Here is a 21051-nt window from a genome sequence, read left to right on the forward strand (position 1 = left end):
CTAAAAGTATATATCCTCTTAGATTTTGGGGCAGATATTTGTGTATGCTAAATACATACACTTGGGTGGGAATATATATATGTAACTTAAGATGAATATTTTAAATTATTACAAAACAAAACCTGAAGACAGAAGAAATGGTCCATTTCTTGAAGCAGTTGCAAGGTTCAACATGGTATTCCCTGGATATTTACAGTAGATTAGAATGTATGTCTTTTAACACACCTCAGCTGACTGCCCCATATAAGAGTGCTCCCCTTACCCTGACATTGTTTTTCAGAGTGGTTATCACCACTGACTAAACATTTTGGGTTTATTTATCTATCTCACTGGAATATAAACAGGGATTAAAAAAATTTTATTATGGAAAATTTCATTCACATAAAAGAGAAGATGGGGTAATAAACACACATAGACCCATCACTTAGCTGCAATGATCATCAAATCAGGGCCAAACAAACCAGGAACTTTTGACTGTTTTCTATTTTGTTGTATGGCTGGCAGTGAGAACAGTATGTAGCAGATGTCAGGCCTCAAAAAATACAGGCCGAGTGAATGAATGAACAGAGTGACTACTTCAGAGGGACAGCTGTCCTGACCTCTATTATCACCTCCCTGGGGCATAAATGCTGGGTCAGACAATTCCTCACCCTGTTCAAGGATACTTTGGCAGTGGCCCTTCCTCTGAACTCCCTTGGCATCAGCCCAGGTAGTTCAGTTCAGTCGCTCAGTTGTGTCTGACTCTTTGCAACCCCATGAATCACAGCACACCAGGCCTCCCTGTCCATCACCAACTCCCGGAGTTCACTCAAACTCATGTCCATCGAGTCGGTGATGCCATCCAGCCATCTCATTCTCTGTCATCCCCTTCTCCTCCCACCCCCAATCCCTCCCAGCATCAGAGTCTTTTCCAGTGAGTCAACTCGTCGCATGAGGTGGCCAAAGTATTGGAGTTTCAGCTTCAGCATCAGTCCTTCCAATGAACACCCAGGATTGATCTCCTTTAGAATGGACTGGTTGGATCTCCTTGCAGTCCAAGGGACTCTTAAGAGTCTTCTCCAGCACCACAGTTCAAAAGCATCAATTCTTCAGTGATCAGCTTTCTTAACAGTCCAACTCTCACCTCCATACATGACCACAGGAAAAACCATAGCCTTGACTAGACGGACCTTTGTTGGCAAAGTAATGCCTCTGCTTTTTAATATACTATCTAGGTTGGTCATAACTTTACTTCTAAGGAGTAAGTGTCTTTTAATTTCATGGCTGCAATCAGCATCCACAGTGATTTTGGAGCCCCCAAAAATAAAGTCTGACACTGTTTCCACTGTTTTCCTCATCTATTTCCCATGAAGTGATGGGACCAGATGCCATGATCTTTGTTTTCTGAATGTTGAGCTTCAAGCCAACCTTTTCACTCTCCTCTTTCACCTTCATCAAGAGGCTTTTTAGTTCCTCTTCACTTTCTGCCATAAGGGTGGTGTCATCTGCATATCTGAGGTTATTGATATTTCTCCTGGCAATCTTGATTCCAGCTTGTGCTTCTTCCAGCCCAGCGTTCCTCATGATGTACTCTGCATAGAAGTTAAATAAGCAGGGTGACAATATATAACCTTGACGTACTCCTTTTCCTATTTGGAACCAGTCTGTTGTTCCATGTACAGTTTTAACTGTTGCTTCCTGACCTGCATACAGGTTTCTCAAGAGGCAGGTCAGGTGGTCTGGGATTCCCATCTCTTTCAGAATTTCCCACAGTTTATTGTGATCCACACAGTCAAAGGCTTTGGCATAGTCAATGAAGCAGAAATAGATGTTTTTCTGGAACTCTCTTGATTTCTCCATGATCCAGCGGATGTTGGCAATTTGATCTCTCATGCCTCTGCCTTTTCTAAAACTTGTTTGAACATCTGGAAGTTCACGGTTCACATATTGCGGAAGCCTGGCTTGGAGAATTTTGAGCATGTCAAAGGCAATTGTTTTGACATTGCCTTTCTTTGGGATTGGAATGAAGACTGACCTTTTCCAGTCCTGTGGCCATTGCTGAGTTTTCCAAATTTGCTGGCATATTGAGTGCAGCACTTTCACAGCATCATCTTTCAAGATCTGAAATAGTTCAACTGATTTCAACTGATATTCCATCACCTCCACTAGCTTTGTTCATAGTGATGCTCTCTAAGGCCCACTTGACTTTACATTCCAAGATGTCTGGCTCCAGGTGAGTGATCACGCCATCGTGATTATCTTGGTCGTGAAGATCTTTTTTGTACAGTTCTTCTGTGTATTCTTACCACCTCTTCTTAATATCTTCTTCTTCTGTTAGGTCCATACCATTTCTGTCCTTTATCAAGCCCATCTTTGCATGAAATGTTCCCTTGATATCTCTAATTTTCTTGAAGAGATCTCTTGTCTTTCCTATTCTGTTGTTTTCTTCTATTTCTTTGCACTGATCGCTGAGGAAGGCTTTCTTATCTCTCCTTGCTATTCTTTGGAACTCTGCATTCAGATGCTTATCTTTCCTTTTCTCCTTTGCTTTTCGCTTCTCTTCTTTTCACAGCTATTTGTAAGGCCTCCTCAGACAGCCATTTTGCTTTTTTGCATTTCTTTTCCATGATGAACTATGGACGGAGGTTCATGACATTGTACAGGAGCCCAGGTAAGGATGCATATTTCTACGAGCTGCAGTGGTGGGATCTACCCTCTGTAGAAGGTGATGAAGAGATCTCACTGGGATTTACTTAGAGACAACAGGTGTGAACCATAGACTGCTCACTTTATCTGCTTCCATCAACAAGAGAGGAAAAAAGACCAATTGTGTGGTTATTGCATCACAAAATACAAGTGAGCTCCACAAGGACAGAGACTTCATGTGTCTACTACCTGGTACAAGGTACTCAGACAATTTGTTAGGAGACCTTTTTAGACCCCAGCAGGGGTCTAAGGGTCTTCCAGAATAATGCACATACCTGTTTTTCTTCATAATATGCTCAAAAGGCCTCAGAAAATCTTTCTGGAAACGGAAGTTGGCTAATTCTCCCTTCTCAAGGAACTTCATGGAGAGTTGCCTTAATGAGTCAACAGCAAAGATAGCCACATCCTCATTGGGGTTACAGCCAACCTAAGCAGGAACAGGAGGAGAGGTGAAACAGGCACAGTGGAACGACTGTGGATGTGCGGTTCTGACCCTCACACATGGCAGCCTGCCTTCGAAGTAAAGGCTCTGGGAAAACAGACCTCAGGAGGAAGAAAAAGACCTTTCTTGGCTATTACCTGTGCAATTTAAAAGTTTCACAACACAAAATATTAAACATGCTTTTAAAATATGCTCACTTTGTGTTTCTGAGTCACGTTTTGATAATTCATATGCTATTTCAGACCTTTTCATTATTATTACATTTGCTACGATGACCTGTGATCAGTCATCTTTGATGTTACTATTTTCAAAAAGATTACAACTTGCTGAAGGCTCAGGTGATGGTTTACATTTTTTAGCAATGAACTATTTTAAAATTAAGCTGTGTACATTTTTAAAGTCTATTATTATACACTTAATAGACTACAGTATAGAGTAAGCATAACTTGTTTGAAAGTGTTAAGTCGCTCAGTCATGTCCGACTCTTTGTAACCCCAAAGACTGTAGCTCGCCAGGTTCCTGTCCATAGAATTCTCCAGGTGAGAATACTGGAGTGGAGAGCCATTCCTTTCTCCAGGGGATCTTCTGAACCCAGGGATTGAACCCAGGTCTCCTTCACTACAGGAAGATTTTTTACCATCTGAGCCACCAGCCAAAAAGTTCCTATGACTCACTTCACTGTGGTATTTGCTTTACTGCTTTGGCCTGGAACTGAACCTGCAGTATCTCTGAGGTTAGCCTGTATATTGAATGGATTAAAAAAATAATTAACCCTGATGAGGGTCTGGATGAGGGTTGCTGATGGTCAAAGGTGCTGTTAACTGTAATATTTTAAAGTGTTCATGCAATGTTGACGTAATTAGAGACTAGTAACAATATCATTATTCCCTAGCTAAAAGTCTCTGGCAGCTTCAGGAATACACTCCACGCTTACTGTGCAGCTTTGCGCACCCCGGACACACGTGTGCCCTAGTCTGGGAGAAGAGAAATGTGTGACTGTCCCAGTGGCTGCGGGAATCCCGAGAGCTCTACTCCACCACCCGTCTGTTCAAACCCACAGGCTCCTCAAGTGCCCCGGCTCTCACGGGGAATGGAACGTGCTTCTGAGGAGGTGGAAAGAGTGAGGAGTCCCCGACTGAGCAACTGAGCATGCCACGGCCTTGCGCTTCACAGCACTGACGAGGTGGGGCGGGCACATGCGATGAGGCTGGCAGCCATGGAATGCCTAATCACTACCTGCCAGCCGAGGTCTCAAGCGTGTCACAGGCTTGGACAAGAATACAAGATGCAGTCATGATAATGATTCACATTTACTCAAACAAGTTCCCAGAATGGTGGGAGAGATGGGTGCTGAGTGCTTTGATTACTTTAGGTGGCAATGTTACCCTTCGCTCAACAAACATTTACTCTGGGTCATCTACAGGCTCCTGTGGCTCCCTCCTCACTGAGGGTTCAGAAAGGTCACCTCCAGAGAGGCTGGACACACTGCAATGCCTGACCCTTTACCGTCAGCTATTTTATCATGAGGCCTTCCCAGGTGGTTCAGTGGTAAAGAATCCGTCTGCTGATGCAGGAAATGCAAGTTCAATCCCTGGGTCAGGAAGATTCCCTGGAGAAGGAAATGGCAAACCACTCCAGCATTCTTGCCTGGGAAATCCCATGGATAGAGGAGCTTGGCAAGCTATAGTCCGTGGGGTCGCAAAAGAACCGGATATGACTTAGTGGCTAAACAATTTTATCACAGAATGCAAGTGAGCTCCATGGGGGCAGGGGCCTCATCTGTCTACTACTTGGTACAAGGCACTCAGCTAGTTTGTTGAACAGAGGTGGGCTCAGAAGTACCTCACTTAGAGCTGATACGCAAGCAAAGTAACAAAGACCTCTGATTAGCTGATGGGCCAAGTCAGAAACAAGGCTGCATGTGACAGTGCCTCCTTCCAATGGGGTACCATGGCTGCCCAGGATAGCCAACAGTGCCCAACGCTTCCCAGTCTGCGTTTAGTGACGTCACACTGAGAGCTGTCCATCAACCACTGTGCAGTATTTACACCACAGAAGTCGGCAAACACTACAAATGATTCACCATCGCTCAACTGTTTGCTCTTAATTCCAATGGCAGATTACTTCTTATGATTTTCTTCTATTCAAGGTAGAGAGGACAGTTCTCTTTCGGATAAGCTTTTATTAACACTATTTCTAAGCATCTTTGTTACTTACATCTCTTTATCTCCAGGCCTGAGAAAAGTGTTTTGAAATCATGAAATGTGTTTTGGTAGGAAACAATATTATTAAGCTGTTAGTTTTCCCTTAAAAAGCAAATGACATTATGGATACATACATTTATGTACACAATATATATTTTCACTTCATTTGCTCAGTATATACGTGCATGTGTCTATGTGTATACAATGAAACCTCTCGTGGACAGCAATCTGGCTTTCTCTCTGTAGTTTTCAGTTTGAGAACACAGAAGTCCTTGGCTTGTTTCTGATTTACATAAATGTTAGTTTCCTCAAAAAGATTTCAGATGAAGGGTGGTGATAGAAGCAAGAATATAAGAAGCAGTGACATTTACAATGCAACTATAAAGAACGTAACTTAATCTTTGGTCATTCAGAAGGCGCTTCAGGATTGTGCGATGCTTTCAAGCACCAATATGTTTGTCCAATGATTGTAATGATTTTTATGTTTAAGTCTACATCCTAAATATGGGATATTAAAGTATTCTATATGCAAAAGGATTTTTAACTCATTCTCTGTAAGTTCTATCAATATGTAAGTATGCTATTAGCTTTGTTGACTCCACAGGGCAAGTGAATTTTGGCACCTAAACACTCAATCGCTTGTGTTTTGAATTTAGTCGCCTGCCTTTTTTTTTGGACATCAGTAGAGTGGTTGTTGAATCTGAAGAGTTACCTTATTGAAGTGATCTCCGATCACGTGCCATATTCGGGACCACTGCAGTCGGATCCGATTCATGTTGTAGTAAGAGATCTCCACGATCTTCTGCAAGCTGAACATGCGGGGGTGGTGGGGGGAAGCCAGCTCGTCCATGGACACGGCACACAGCCAGCGGACAAAGTCAACTACAGGCCAGACCCAACAACACACGTGAGACCGCGTTAGTAATGGTCAGACAGTTATAACAGGAGGCTCTGCAGTTGTCACAGGTGAGACAAATACGTACCTATCGCATTTCCATCCAGCCTGGTAGAGCCAGTAAAAATTCTAGGAAGAAAATTCCAGATATAATAAAATAAAAATTAGATTTAGAAAATGAAGGTTCAATTTCAAACACTCAGAAAAGGCAAAAAGGAAACATTTCAGGTTTGGCACTTCCACTAAAATAAAGTATGAGGCATCAGAGGTACAGAACTGGTCAACGAGGTACACTGTGCAGAAATGCTTATACTGGCAGAAGAGAAAAGCAACATCAAAAGGACGGGGAAAGTCAAAATACGATAGTGTGGACTATGGTATTCCACGGCAGTGGGAACACAGACTGAGGACCTTCAAAAAGTTGTTCCTCCATAAGAGCAACCAAAAAACGGACAAAAACTTAACAGATTTTTCAGATCTGAACTCTGGAAACTACCAAAGGCTTGGGACAATGTTTACTCAAGAAAAATGGCTGAATCTTTTAGACAGCATATAGTTAGACCATGTTTATTTTAATCCATCCTGCCAATCTCTCTTTAGATTCAGACCCGAATAGGCTGAAAGTAAAAGTATGAAAAAAAAATACCACATGCAAACAGTTAACAAAAAGAAAACAAGAGTAGCCGTACTGATATCAGACAATACAGACTTAAAACTGGAATCGTTACTAGAGACAAAGAATATTTTACAATGATAAATGATTTACTATGTGAAAAAAATCTAATAATTATAAATATATATGTGTTTAAAAACAGAGGGGCTTCTCTGGTGGCTCAATGGTAAAGAATCCTCAGTGCAAGAGACTTGGTTTGATCCCTGGTCCAGAAAGATCTCCCAGAGAAGGAAGTGGCAACCCACTCCAGTATTCTTGTCAGGAGAATCCTATGGACAGAGGACGCTACAGTCCATGGGGTCTTGAAGAGTTGCACAGGACTTAGCAACTAACAAAAGAGCCCCAAAATCATGGGCAAAAAAGATATACTTGAAAGGGGAAAATAAAACAATTCAAACAATGTCCAGAATCAGCAGATCTACACAGGCAAGAAGTGTACTAGTGGTTACAGGAAATGTAAAAATGTGGGGCTTCTTTATGGGGTGATGAAAAAGCTCTGAAATTAGATGGCTACACAACTGTGCATATACTAAAAACCACAGACTGTATGTACATTTTAGAAGAGAAAGTCTTAGAATGTATGAATTATGTCTCAATTTAAGAAAGGTGCTAGACAAGCTACTATTGTCCACTCTCTGGCTAAGGCAGAGAAACAGGGAAGACATGTGCAGCTAATAGTGGAACAAACACTTTGTTCTATCAGCCCAAACCTAAGATGAAAAAAATGGGGAAAATGCAACAAAAGTGTGTCGCAGACAGTATTTCTATTGGAGAGAAGGAGAAAAGCAACAGGAGCAAGATGATCAAAACATGCTAACAAAGAGTTTAAAATACTAAGAAAATTGCTCTGACAGCAATACAAATCTATTATCTGAAATTATTTATATTTAACATATATGATCATTCAATGGCAATTTTCAGGAGTGTGTTGACTTTTAAGAAAATTCCTATTTTAAGCCCTAGTATGGAAATGGCAACCCACTCCAGTGTTCTCGCTTGGGAAATCCCATGGACAGGGGAGCCTGGTGGGCTACAGCCTAGGTGGTTGCAAGAGAGTTGGACACGACTTAGCAACTAAACAACAAAATAATGAATGTCTTCAAATGAGAATATCTATATTTCTCTTGGATGTTTAGGTCAAGTTTTAAGTAAACAGAAACAACTGAAGGTTGTGAGGAAAAAGAAATAGAAATGTCAACGTGGCCAACTCTCACTTACAGATAGGCTTTAAATCCAATACTCTTCGAAATTAAAAAAAAATAACTTCTAAGCTAAGAAAATTCAAAACATTAGAACAAGCAAAAACTCTTGTTTTTGACATAGTTTGGTCATAAAGTTAAAGTTATAATTTTATTTATTTATTGGCAGTGCTGTATGGCTTGTGGGATTTTAGTTCCCCAACTGGGGATTGAACCCAGGCCCTAGGCAGGGAGGGTGTAGAGTCCTAACCACTGGATTGCCAAGGAATTCCCCAACATATAGTTTTTAAAAAGGTTATAACAGTTCAAGATCAAAATCCAAATGAATGTGAAGGTAATTAGCAGCTATGGGCCACATGTGCTGCTTTCACTCTTCCTCAGTTTGAGTGATCTGGGGTGACAACACAACAGTCCAACAGATTAGGGATCCTTCACACCCAGCAACCATACAGAAGGTGCCAAGGCACTGGGTGGTCCAGCTTCACTGGAGAACAAATTCATTACCTGTCTACAGCCACCACCACGCTCTGAGAGCTGGTCTCGCCGACTGATTCCTGGAAGCTGGCCATCTGTCTTTTGTCCACTCCGCCGCTCACCAAATTACCTGAAACACAGCGCACAAAAGCAACAGTGCTTCTGAAACAGTCAAGTAAAGAGACCCGAGTATCCTGTGACATCAGCGTGCACAGACAAGAGACTGAGAGATTGGTTTGCAAGTGAAAAAAAACCCTCCAATGATGGCAGAATAAAACTAACTCAGGTTTTGGCATTTTTGCATTTAGAATACATTCTTATACAAGTTCTCTCTCTTCCTTTGCCATCCATCTCCCTGTCGTAACAGTCTTCTGTATTTTTTATAGTATTAAGTGTCTAGGTTTAGAAAAACAAATTCAGGTTGATGGATACTAACTCAGAGCTCCTAGAACATGTACTGGTTTAAAACTGCGGAAGATCTGAGGCGTTCTCCAGGGTTTCACTTCAGTCATTCTGATGCACCCCGAGAAGGTGCTGTTACCCTTCCCCCGTGTTTGGAGTCTGTACTCCTAACTGAGCTACTCCAACCAGTGTTACGTGGGACCTCAGAGTCTGCTCTCTGCATCAAATGGCCTGGGTTTGAAACCTACCTCTGCTACTTCCTTTAAACGGCAGCTTGTTCACAGCACTTCACCCTCTTGTGTCTGACTTATCTCATGTACAAAATGCGGATAATAGCCCCAATCTCACTGACTTGTTACAAGGATTAAATGAATTAAAATATACAAACTGAGTGCTTAGAATGTGGCCTGGCAGGTCTGCCCTTTTTTACTGTTATTGTTATATCACTGACAAGAGTCTCTCAGTTCAATGTGTCACCAGAAATAACCCTACTTTCGTAAGAATACCTATTAATATAAGCCTCCCAAATGAACAGGGAAGAGAGGTTGAATCTATTTGAAATCTAAAGATACGCACACCCACTCCTTGAATACCAGATGGCTTCCCACCCCCAACATACTTATATGCATAGAAACAAAAGTAATGGACCCTGCTGATGTCGATAAAATTAGCATTTACTCGACAGTTTAATCACAACTGAGAGTGCTGAGGCAGCACTTCCACTCCGTTGGCAGACATCCTGTCAGCTGGCATGTAAGGGACGGGTGATCTAGGTCCTGATGAGACAGGGGCTTCGTGCCTGTTAACTGGTGAATCTGCAGCGGCCAGCTGGGGGGCCTGGTACCTTACCGAGGCCAAGGCCCATGAACTCCTCTCCCGCCAGCGTGTGGCCTTTCAGGCTCCCTTCTCTCTCACGCCCGGAGCCAGACAGGTAGCGTGTCTTCACACCGGTTCCTATCAGCTGAGCCAGCTCCAGTTGGCTGATGCACTTCAAGATCTGAGGAAAGAGGGCGTGAAGAGATGAGTTCCTGCTTCACTGGCTGAAAAGGGCAGTGCCCTCTTAACTCAGTCATTAGAGTTCTCTGAAACATGCGGCCCTTCAGGAGAGGATAACATCTGAGAGACTCAGGCTGGCTTCCCTACTTCTGGCTAGGCAACCGCGAGTGTGGGTCTGGAAGACAGACCTCACTACTTTATTTTTTAAACCATTAAAAGGGAAAGAGAAAACGAGCAAAACAAAAACTGGTACAACAGAGAGGCGAGATGGGTGTTAATTTATGCAAATTTAAACGAGTGCTCCATAAAGACAAAGCATCTGACCAGAGTGGGGGACTCCGGTCACCATGCCGTTCACCCTCCCCCTCAGCCAGCCCACCTCCTTCCCACCCTGCCCCTCAGATCGACAGCACACCGGCTGTTCCTCATGCTTGAATGTGTTACTGTCGCTACTCCGCATGGCTCACCCCTTACACTCCCAGCTCAGACCTGTGTCCCCAGAGACCTCCCTCAGCCACCTGAGATCACACACCCTCCCCATCACCATCCCCTGGCTGTGCAGTTTTGTTTTTTCTCTTAAGTACCTACCTTTTGGCATTATGTCATGTACTTGTTCTCTGTCTTTTGTGCCAACAGGGCATTAACTCTATCTTGTTCACTGCTGAATCCCAGCACTTGGCGATTATTTTCTGGTTAACAGAATAAATGAGGGTGTGCCCTGGCATATGTGTGCGGTAGGAGAAAAGATGATCTCCCAGCCCCATGGGGTGGCTCAGGTGCTGGAGAACCCATACCTGCACATGGCCCTCTCTCACCTGGAGCTTATCTGAATACAGAGACTGGCTTCACCTTCTACTTCAGCAAAAACTGGCTGCTTGAAACTTAAGGAGGGATGGCACATACATCTCCAGGTAAACCCTTCTTAAGGAATTTCCATGGGGACTTCTGACTACGGCTGAGTTCTGCTTTCCATGGTGACTTTATAACCCAGTCCCAGAGTATGGGACTCCATGACACCACGGAGCACTGCTGAGGATTTTCACTTAGAAACTGCCTTCCCCTTGACTAAGACAGGTACTGGAATCAACCACAGAGAGTCCACGTGGCATACTATTCAATTATTACTAGTAAACGGCTAATGACCTCGCTTTTCCAGAACCTGGGATATGGATGCCTGCAACGCCTGTGAGCAAGGACTTACTGACTCCAACCTGACTTCTCAGGGTGTCTGACCATCAAATCGGTGATGGCTTTGTTGGGCTGATTCATTTTGAACATCTCCAGATGCTGCTGCACACTCGGCAACTGGCAGGGGCCCCACATTAACGTGTCTCTCAGTTAAAAAGAAAGTGCTAGGGGAGAGAGCAGCCATCCACTGACTCACTAGGGTACACGGATTCCTCAGGAGACAGGGAATGATTTATTAGTAAAGCACGTAACACAGAACGATGACAACCTGCCCCTCCCGTGTTTTCTAACATGGAACGCTGGAGACTGGCGCCAGAGAAGGGACTGACGGGGTGAAAAGCGACTGAGGAGCGTGCCGTGGCGACGACGGTGAGCAGCAGCTCAGAGCTATGAGGCTCCTGCGCCAAGTCTGCTCAGTCGTGACTGGCTCGCTGCGGCCCGCCAGGCTCTTCTGTCCACGGGCTTCTCCGCTCAAGAATACTGGACTGGCTGCCATTTCCTTCTCTTCCTGCCAAATTCGGTTCTAATGCGTTTTCCACATGTTAATTCCTTTCCCTCTCACGACAACCCTCTGAAGGCGGCACGGAAGAGGAAGAGGAGGCTCAAAGACTAAGAAACTTGCCGCGTTACACCGGCAGAAGAGGCGGACACCCAGGCCAGCTGGCTGGCCCCGGGCCCTCCCCCTGAGCTGTGTCATTCCCGTGGCGGCAGGGGGCTGACAGCAACTTCCCTTCCAGGTCATCACAGCCCCACCGCTCTCCACACCCAGGCCTCTACTCTACTCTCACATCGTCTTCCCTCTAAAACAAAAAGTAATACTTTCAGGCAGTAGAGAAATTAGAAAGTATAACTGAAGGAAAAAGAGAAAATAAATTGTCCCCATAATTCTATCACACAGAGAGGATATGCTAACGTGCTCGTGTATCTTTTCAAGTCTCATTTTCTGTGTATGCCTGGCATGAAGGATGATGCCGCACCATGTTTATACAGTGATTTTTAAATTTAATACACTGTGATCAAAGTATTAAAGACAGTCTTCAACAGCATCTTTATTGGTTTTTCTCTGAAGTTTCTTTACAGAAAGAGACTTCTCTCTATGTTCCCTTCTCTCCCTCACCCTTCTACTATTTTTCTTCCAATTTATCTGTTGAAGAACCTGGTCATTTGCTGAGAGTCTGTCGTATCCCACAGTTTGCAGGCTGTGTTCTCACGATACCATCTACCATGCGCCTCTACCCCCTACCTTTCCTTTAAATAAGCAGTGGAGGCCTGAACTGACTCAGGCTGGAGTTTTAGGCAAAAACATTTCTTAAGGGGTATCGTGTGCATCCATCAGGGAGCATGTAATGCTGGCTGTCTCTCCTTTCAGAAACATTATCTTTTTTTCTTTTAAAGATTTTTTTCTGATATGGATGGTTTTGAAAGTCTATTGAATTGTTACAGTATTGCTTCTGCTTTATATTTTGTTTTTTGGCCAAGAGGCATGTGGGATCTTGGCTCCCTAAGCACGGGTCAAACCTGTACCCCCTGCATTAGAAGTTGAAGCCCTAACCACTGGATGCCAGGGAAGTCCCCTGAGCAACTTCATTTTAAATGTCCATATAACCTAAGGAGTGGTGCTGCTGCTCCTGCTGCTAAGTCGTTTCAGTTGTGTTCGAGTCTGTGCGACTCCACAGATGGCAGCCCAACAGGCTCCTCCATCTCTGGGATTCTCCAGGCAAGAACACTGGAGTGGATTGCCATTTCCTTCTCCAATGCAGGAAAGTGAAAAGTGAAAGTGAAGTCGCTCAGTCGTGCCCGACTCGTAGCGACCCCATGGGCCGCAGCCTACCAGGCTCCTCCGTCCATGGGATTTTCCAGGCAAGAGTACTGGAATGGGGTGCCATTGCCTTCTCCGAAGGAGTGGTACACCACACTTTTTTTTTTTTAAAGATCTCTCATTGATGGGACAATCTAGGCTGTCCTTCATCTAATCTCTCCCTAGAACAACTAAAATTTCAATACAGGACCTTTCAAACACCTGTCTGGACACATTGGTAATTATTTCCTTAGATGAAAGTCTTAGAATATAGTTTAGTTAAAAAGAAAAGTGAACCTGCTGGCAATCTTCTTCACGGCTGACGTTAGATGCTGACCATGTCCCTTTTTGCTATACTTGGGAGAGAAACTGGGCTCTGACTTCGTTTTAAATCTACTCCCTGCAGTAAGAGCTCTCAGAAGGGCGTAAGGACTTGGGGAAAGAGGAACTGAGGTGGGAGGAAAGTAGCTACGACAGAGGTCTGCTCCGCACAGACACTGGCCACGGTGTCGGGGCACTTGGTCAGCTGGCGGATCTGGGGTGTTTCCCTTGCCGCAGCCCCAGGGAGGCTGACTTTCTGATACACGAGGAACACAGGGAGTAAAACAAAACCCAGAGTTAAAGCGAGGCTTGACTGCAGAGAAACACAGTCGACCCAAGAGAGATGGGTTCTGAACTGAAGGAAAGCCGGGGCTCATCCTCCCTGAGAAAAGGCAACCCCTGGGCTTTCAGAGATGCTCACCTCGTGCCAGGAATTCCCGAGGTAGTTGCCGTCGGTGTGAGCCACAGTGATGAGCGTCTTTATGGTGTCAATGTTCTTCTGCTTCATCTCCGTGATGCTGGAGCTGGCCGTCAGCAAGGAGAAGCGCGCAAGGGCCTGGACATAGGCATCTCGTTCCAGCTGCAAGCGAGGCAGGGACGGGACACTGAGATTCCTGACCTGGGTGAGACGGGTCTCACACTGAAGGGGCTGAGCACTGGTTCCTCTGCTGCCTCCCGTGCGCGTGGGGACAGGCTGTACGCACGTTAACACACGTGGGCCACAACAGGTACTCCCATGCCTCTGTCCTCCCGCTACCCAAATACCTCATCGCACGTTTGAGCACTAGCCTCTCCTCTGCCACTGACCTCCCTTCTGAGGGAGTGGTGGAGCAATCTGCTGAATGCTAAGGCTGTCAGGTAAACACTGATTTCTACAACAGTCCTGCAGGTTGGTCTATTATCTCAAGTTTGCAAATGAGGAAATAAAGGGTGACTCAGGGAGGAGGTGGCTAGACCAACGTTAGGCTAGAGAAGGAGCAGAGGTGAGGTGTGAAACCCAGACTGTCTGAAGTCCAAGCCTGGGGTCTTGGTACAAAAGAAAACGTCTATCTGTAAGATACGTGGGAACAGAAGACTGCGGTTTTCCAAATAGAAGGGTACAAATTCTTAGTGATTTAGGATATACGAAACTGACAACTTCCTGATTTCATAAGAGTTTAGAGTTGTATTTTGCTTATTTGCTTGAATTTTTCAAGACCCAAAAGATTTATAGACACATTCATTTTCCACTGAACTACTTATTTCCCCCAGAGAAGACCTGAAAATAAGGGAAATTAATAAGCTGGTTTTAAAAGGAAAAACACTATTTCCAGCACCAGGCACCTAGCCAGATGGATAGGAAGGCTGTTTTGTCAAGTCCAATTAAGTAGCTTGGACACCCACCTACCTTCAAAAATGTTTTTTAATCCAAATTGCCAATTCTTCCCCCAATCAGGCTGTTGCCAGCACAAATCTGTCATCTTCCTCTCAGTGGGCATGAGTAAGGTGTCTGCTGAGAAGTTTTCAGCTAATTGGAAATATCTGATTGTTTCTAAATTTTACCAAAGCCTGAAGACCACAGCCCACCGGTTTCTTTGGAGCTGTGCTACCGTACACCCACCTGCATTCCAAAGATGCAGGCGATCCGGACCGCACACCGGATGCCTTCCAAACACAGCGAGGCCACCTCAGTGTCATCACAGTTCTGCAGTCCGATACTGTAGGCTGCCAACAGCGGTGTCCACACCAGCTGCCGAGGGAGGAAGGTTTGGAAAACGTCTGGAATCTCAGTGTGGAAGAGCACTTAGAAGCCACACTGTTAGTTACAAGCACAGCCAGTATGTCAAGTCCACGGCTATTCTGATTCATTCACAACACGAAATAAAAACTCCTCCTAAACCAGGGTCAAAGCCGTCACTTTAGCAGGCCACTCACTAAACGCACAGTTCTAAAGGAAGGGTGGCATGTACATGGCTACTGTGCCACCACCACGTCCACCTGTACTCATGGCAGACATCACTAATCCATCAGAGATCCCACTCCCTGCTCAGTCTAATCGGGGCTGGAGAATCCTTCACACGGTGCAGCAGGCATCTACTGCCAATCAGAGGTTGCCATGCAAAGTAAAATCTATAAGCAACTCAGGTTCTATCAACTTAGCTTATTGAAAGCTTCCTAATTCAGATTACTTAAGAGTTTACTTTTCCTCCAACTTTCTTTTGATTTCCCTGAAAATAAAAGCACACAAAAATCTAGACGTGATCAACAGGATATCAGCAGTTACTTTAAAAACTTAAGAGGAAACATGAGTGCTATATATTTAGAACATGTACCTTTTCTAGACATTTAAAAAACAGAGAACTTAGAATATTGTTTTTCTGTTTGTTTTTGGCTGCACCAACTGACATGTGGGGTCTTAGATCCCCTACTGGGGACTGAACCTGTGCCCCCTGCAGTGGGAGTGTGGAGCCTCAATCACTGGGCGACCAGGGAAGTCCCAAGGGTATGTCTTTTACTTCTACCTTACGTCTTCTTATAGGCTAACCCTGAGGCCACCGAGATATCACAATAAAACTGTCTCTTTTACCTGAATAATTCATTAATTCAATCCCCCCAGCAGCCCGAGGACCCATTTCATAGATGATGAACAGAGAGAGGCTGAATAACCTGATCCAAGTCCCAGAGCAACAAAGTGGCAAAGGCAGGGCTTAAACTAGATGCTCGGACTGTTGAGCCCATGCTGACGCATCCCCAGCAACACCACGGGGCTTCCAGAAAGGACTCGCTTTAGTTATTAGTCAGAAAGAAACACCAGACATGGCCTTTTCCCTCCCAACCTCTTCACCATTATAAACTCGCTGGTGAGCTTCTGGCTGATCAACTCTAGAATCAGGTTCAGCCGTGTCTTAACTTCTCCATATACTCACTTTGAACATTGGCCGGACGTGGTCCAAGTGAGTGGCACTCGTAAATGGGGCTTTGGCATGGCTCACGGCCTCCATCAGAGCTTTGGCTGTTTTAGCCATTTGCTCCATCTCCAAGTTGTACAGCAGCCGTCGCTGCTTTTCACTAGCGACACCTACAAAGAAATAAGAGAGTATAGCAGCTAATACTCACTGAGTGCTTGCTGTGTGCCATGCTGTTTCAAAAGATTTACAAATCCTCCTCATGAGGATCACTTCCTGAGTCTGTAACAAGTATTACTGCCATTTCACGGATGGGAAACGAGGCACAGAAGCATTCAGTAACTTGCCCAGGTCACACAGCTAACAAGCAGTAGAGCCGGGACCTGAGTTCAGACAGTGTGGCTACAGAGCCCGCGTTCTACATCGGACATGCTGCTGCTTCACCAGTGAGACTGACAGCTCCGCAGGGGTCTTAAGTAGGAGAATTCTAATCAGGGTTGACACAATCACCACTGGCAGTACAGCAAAGTTTTAAGAAACATTTTTGGGGAGTAATTTAGCTCTCAGATTATTTTAAATTCCCTCTTGTAATTAATTACAAATCTTGTAAGAAGTTAAGTGATACTGTGAGAGTGTCAATGTAATCATAATAACTAATTTAATCACATTTCTTATTCAGATAGCTATATATGCAAACTAAATCTGTCACCTGGGAACTTAATCATGCATTCTGATACACCTGAGCATTGGAACTTAGAAATAATTTGCCATTAGACCTTACTCTGCTTAGTCGATTTGGTGGCAATTGTGTGTTCTTTTGTTTCTTTCATCGCAATTTTCTTGCCTTCTATCTCTTCATAGATGCTTGAGAGATATTCTTCAGGTAGATCTTTACTATCATTGATACCTCGATTCATTTTAATATACTGCTCTTTTGTCATTTTATTTTTTACCTGAAATTTAAAAAAAATGAAGAATCCACTTAGGAGACATCCAGTGGCCCAAATAGTTATTTATTTAGCTACTGTAGTATTTAAGTCATTAAAATGTTACCTGAGGGCTGTGCAAGTCCGTAGTTAGCATAATAATTGAATACGCTAGGACATACGCAGTGTCAGCACTAGCAAACAGAGTTTGCCTAAAAAACAAAAAAGATTTCAGATGTGAGAACACGGACAGAGACAAGACTAGACGGCGGCAACTGGGCTCAGGGAGACACGCCTCCTGCAAAGCAGCTGACTGCTCCCCAGATGCTTCCACCGCCCCTTAATGGTAACTAATGACCCAGAGTCTAGAGAAACCTAGTTAAGAAAAAAATAAGTAAATAATAAAAATAAATTAATTAAATTTAAAAACAAACAAAAAAAGACCAGAAGAGATGTGAACCAAAGAAACGAAACTCACTTTATATGCTACAGTGTTTCATATCACTAAAGCAACGCTGCTAGATCTTAATTCTCCCAAAAACTAAAAAGAAATAGCTAATATGAGATGACAGAGGGGCTAATCACCACTACCATGGCAACCATGTGACCTTAGTCACTTAGTTGTGTCTGACTCTTTGTGACCCCATGGACAGCCTGCCAGGCTCCTCTGTCCCTGGAATCTTTCAGGCAAGACTACTGGAGAGGGTAACCAGGGATCGCACCTGGGTTTCCTACACTGCAGGCAAATTCTTTACCATCTAAGCCATCAGGGAAGCCATAATACAATATATAAATGTATCAAATGTTGTAGACATTAAATTTACATAATGCTGTATGTTTAAAGAAAAAGAATAGGAGGTCTTGCATGAGATAATCCCTCAGCACAGAGCCTGCAACAGAAACCTTAGTGGCTGGGCACAGATTTAAAAAGATTAAACTGAACCCCCAACAGTAAGACTGATGCTCTGAGGAAGGCAAAAAGATTGTGTGGAAGAGACTTAAATATGGTGCTCACCCCTGGTTGCACTCTATGTATCTTGCAGCAAACTTCTCCATTAGCCGATCAATCTTCTGAGCTTCTCCAGGTAGGCGGAAACCTTCTAGAAATGTCCGCAGGGCTGAGACAAACTCCTTTTCACAGAAGTCGAGTTGGTCCACATAGGCATACATCACCTCCTTGTTGAACTTCATGCTTTCTCCCAGAAAATCACCTACTTGGGTCTGAAACATACACACTCACTCACACCTAAAAACTGTCAAATATGAACACCCAGTGAAAGACACTTCAGTCAAACAGGGGAGGAATAGTGTCCTGGCTCTCAATACCTAGGATGGGCTGGGCCGCTAGAAAAGCTGGGTCACTCCCTAAGCCTGGCCAACCACCAAACCATTCCAGGTTCAGTTGGTCCTGCCATGAAGAAAGGCACTGAAAAATGGAGGCATGATTAACACACTCAACAGGGAGATGAGCTGCAGGTGAGCACCCAAAAGAACAATTTCTGGCAGTCCAGGGACACTTAGCTCCTACAATGTCCCCCCAGATCAACAGCTGCCTGTCAGGAGGCTGGTTTATTCCCTGTAAAGAACTGCTTGCAACACTAGCTAAAGGGATACACAGGACTACTGTAAACAGGAGTGCAGACAATGGCACTGCACTCAGGGGTCGGCCAGTCTCTAGGTGAAAGCCAGTAAGGTCTCAGAGCCACACGGAAGAACCCACAAGTATGTGCCCCCCGTCTTACAGAATCCAGACGCTCCTCCTGGTGCAGGAATTGGGCAATGTCTTCCACCGATGTTCCCAGCATGCCCTGCTCCTGGAGATATTGGATCCCTCTCTTGGGTTTCTTGTTGAATCTGTTTCAAGAGACGGGACACAGTTTGCTGATTCCAAACTCTGGTGGATGGAAATAGCTGGCATTTGAGGCAATTTGCAGTAACACCACGAAAAAGTCATCCCATATCGCTCGGAAAGTCTTATGTGTCCTGGTAGCTTTTCTTAATTCCACCTTTAATTTCTGACCTAGCTCTAACAGAATCTGCTGGTTGTCACCCAAAATCCATTTTCTTCTTCTCCAACACTAATACGACCTAGTTGTTTAGCTGGGGACACAACAATCTGGGATAAAAAACACATTTCCCTGCCTCCCTTAGACAACGTATGGCAGTGTGATAAAGTTCTGGCCGGGAGAGATGAGAACTGGTGTGGGTACTTCAAGGAAGAATCCTGAAACAAAGCTGACTTGGCTGAGGGGGGCAGGGGGTATACGTCTTTTGCTTTTTCCCCTTCTTCCCCACAACACATGTGTGACGATCAGAGCTCCAGCAGTCATCTTAAACCATGAGGCAATGGTGAAGATGAAAATTGTATTCAGCATGGTGAAGCAGAAAGATAAAAGAAGCCTGGGTTTCTGACATCCATAAGAGCCACTGTAACAGTCTGACTCTGTACTCTGGGATTTCCTTCAATGGCACTTGAGTAGTTACTTCTGTATTTTCTGTTTTAAAGGCAGGCAAATATAACCACTATGTAAATTCAACTTGTTATTCACCACGCCACGCACTGGGACTGAGCTTCATACAGAAGCACAAACTGTGGCAAGAGCTGTGAAGAAAGGCTATGCGGGGACAGAGGTGGCCTTGGACCTGTCCAGAGAGTGTGGCTGGGGGCCTCTTTGAGGAAGAGATGCTTTGTCAAGCCTGAAGGCTGAAAAAGACCCAAGAATATTCCAAGCAGAGGGTGCAATGGTGCTAAATGCTTGAGATGGTCAAGGAACTGAAACCCATATAAGATCCAGGAGTACTGTAAGAGATCAGAAGGGAGGCTGGAGGTTGGATAGGGCTGCGGGGAGGAAATGGGAAACCTGGAGTGAGTGCAGGCAGGGGAGTGATAAGGCTGATGTCAGTTTTTAAAAGATTCCTTTAGCTGCTGTGGGAGAACACACTGGGGGGATGCAAGGGATGGTGAGAACAGAAATAATCATACTGGGGGTTGGCTAAAAATTCTGTTTGGGTTTTCCCATCAGATGTTACAGAAAAATGCTTTTAGGCCAATCCAATAAATGAGTACTGTAACATCAATTTTTAAAATAAACTGAGTTTACAAAATTGATTAACCATTCAAAAGTTGGATAGAATTTGAGAATGTATGCATTTCTGTGTATAAAAGATGAAAGAAACCATGTTTACTTGTGATTCTATGATGATGATGTGATTATATGGGAGAAGGTCCTGATTTTTCAGCCATGTAGAGCTTAAGTAATGTGATGGTTACAAATTACTTTCAAATGGTTCAGGAAAAAAAAGTAGATAACACTAATACGCCAAGAATTAATTTTTTGTATGCTGAAGTTTTTTACAATAGTTACCAATGGCGAGTAATTTTATGAGTGATTTTAACATTCTTGCTTTATACTTTTCTGCATTTTCTAAACTGGTTACATTTTTTAAACTAGGAAGAAAGAAAAAAAAAGACCAGGCATCAACCACACAAAGCTATCAGATTTCTCTCTCACACACTCACACGCGCACTCAGCGCAACTTGATCAGGCCTGATGGACCATAAGCGCCAGCCCCGGTTGTCTGTAACAGGCGTTTCATCTTCAGGAGTCAATGCCAGGTTCCCAAGAGACTCAGCCAGAGCAACAGCCACACTCACAGCTCGATGCCGTGTTCAATCATCTCCTTCTGTTGCTTGATGACCTCAAACTGCTCTGGATCATCCTGGACGGTTGTCTGAGTCCCCGAGGACACCGTGGACTCCATGGACGTCACACTGCTCCGCCTCGCCAGGTCCCCCATCTCCTGGTCCAGGGGCCTCTCCTGACCTGTGACGACATAAAAGCAAAGGAAACCAAATGAGCAGATGGGATGCAGGCGCGGCTGAGCTGAGGTCTGGCTGTGCGGTTCCCTTTCCCAGACCTGTAACAATAAACTTCGTACTGTAAGGTTCATGAAAACCTTGAT

At 44.3% G+C, this 21051-nt stretch overlaps 1 protein-coding gene across 1 annotated transcript in view; it reads right to left on the reverse strand.

Annotated features, from left to right (window-relative positions):
• Window positions 1–21051, reverse strand: part of ARFGEF2 (ARF guanine nucleotide exchange factor 2) — an 84611-nt gene that overhangs the window by 22902 nt on the left and 40658 nt on the right. The window contains exons 14-26 of the mRNA XM_055438681.2: window positions 20744–20912; window positions 18831–18942; window positions 18104–18309; window positions 17216–17300; window positions 16944–17115; window positions 16184–16335; window positions 14878–15006; window positions 13699–13857; window positions 9824–9971; window positions 8603–8702; window positions 6315–6355; window positions 6044–6213; window positions 2961–3112 (exon numbers count right to left, since the gene is read on the reverse strand). Coding sequence (XP_055294656.1) covers window positions 2961–3112; window positions 6044–6213; window positions 6315–6355; window positions 8603–8702; window positions 9824–9971; window positions 13699–13857; window positions 14878–15006; window positions 16184–16335; window positions 16944–17115; window positions 17216–17300; window positions 18104–18309; window positions 18831–18942; window positions 20744–20912 — 1795 coding nt within the window. The remainder of the gene's footprint in view (window positions 1–2960; window positions 3113–6043; window positions 6214–6314; window positions 6356–8602; window positions 8703–9823; window positions 9972–13698; window positions 13858–14877; window positions 15007–16183; window positions 16336–16943; window positions 17116–17215; window positions 17301–18103; window positions 18310–18830; window positions 18943–20743; window positions 20913–21051) is intronic.

This window comes from Moschus berezovskii, chromosome 15 (genome assembly GCF_049115385.1).
Source record: "Moschus berezovskii isolate FMDL1 chromosome 15, NW_MosBer_1.0, whole genome shotgun sequence".
Taxonomy (NCBI): domain Eukaryota; kingdom Metazoa; phylum Chordata; class Mammalia; order Artiodactyla; family Moschidae; genus Moschus; species Moschus berezovskii.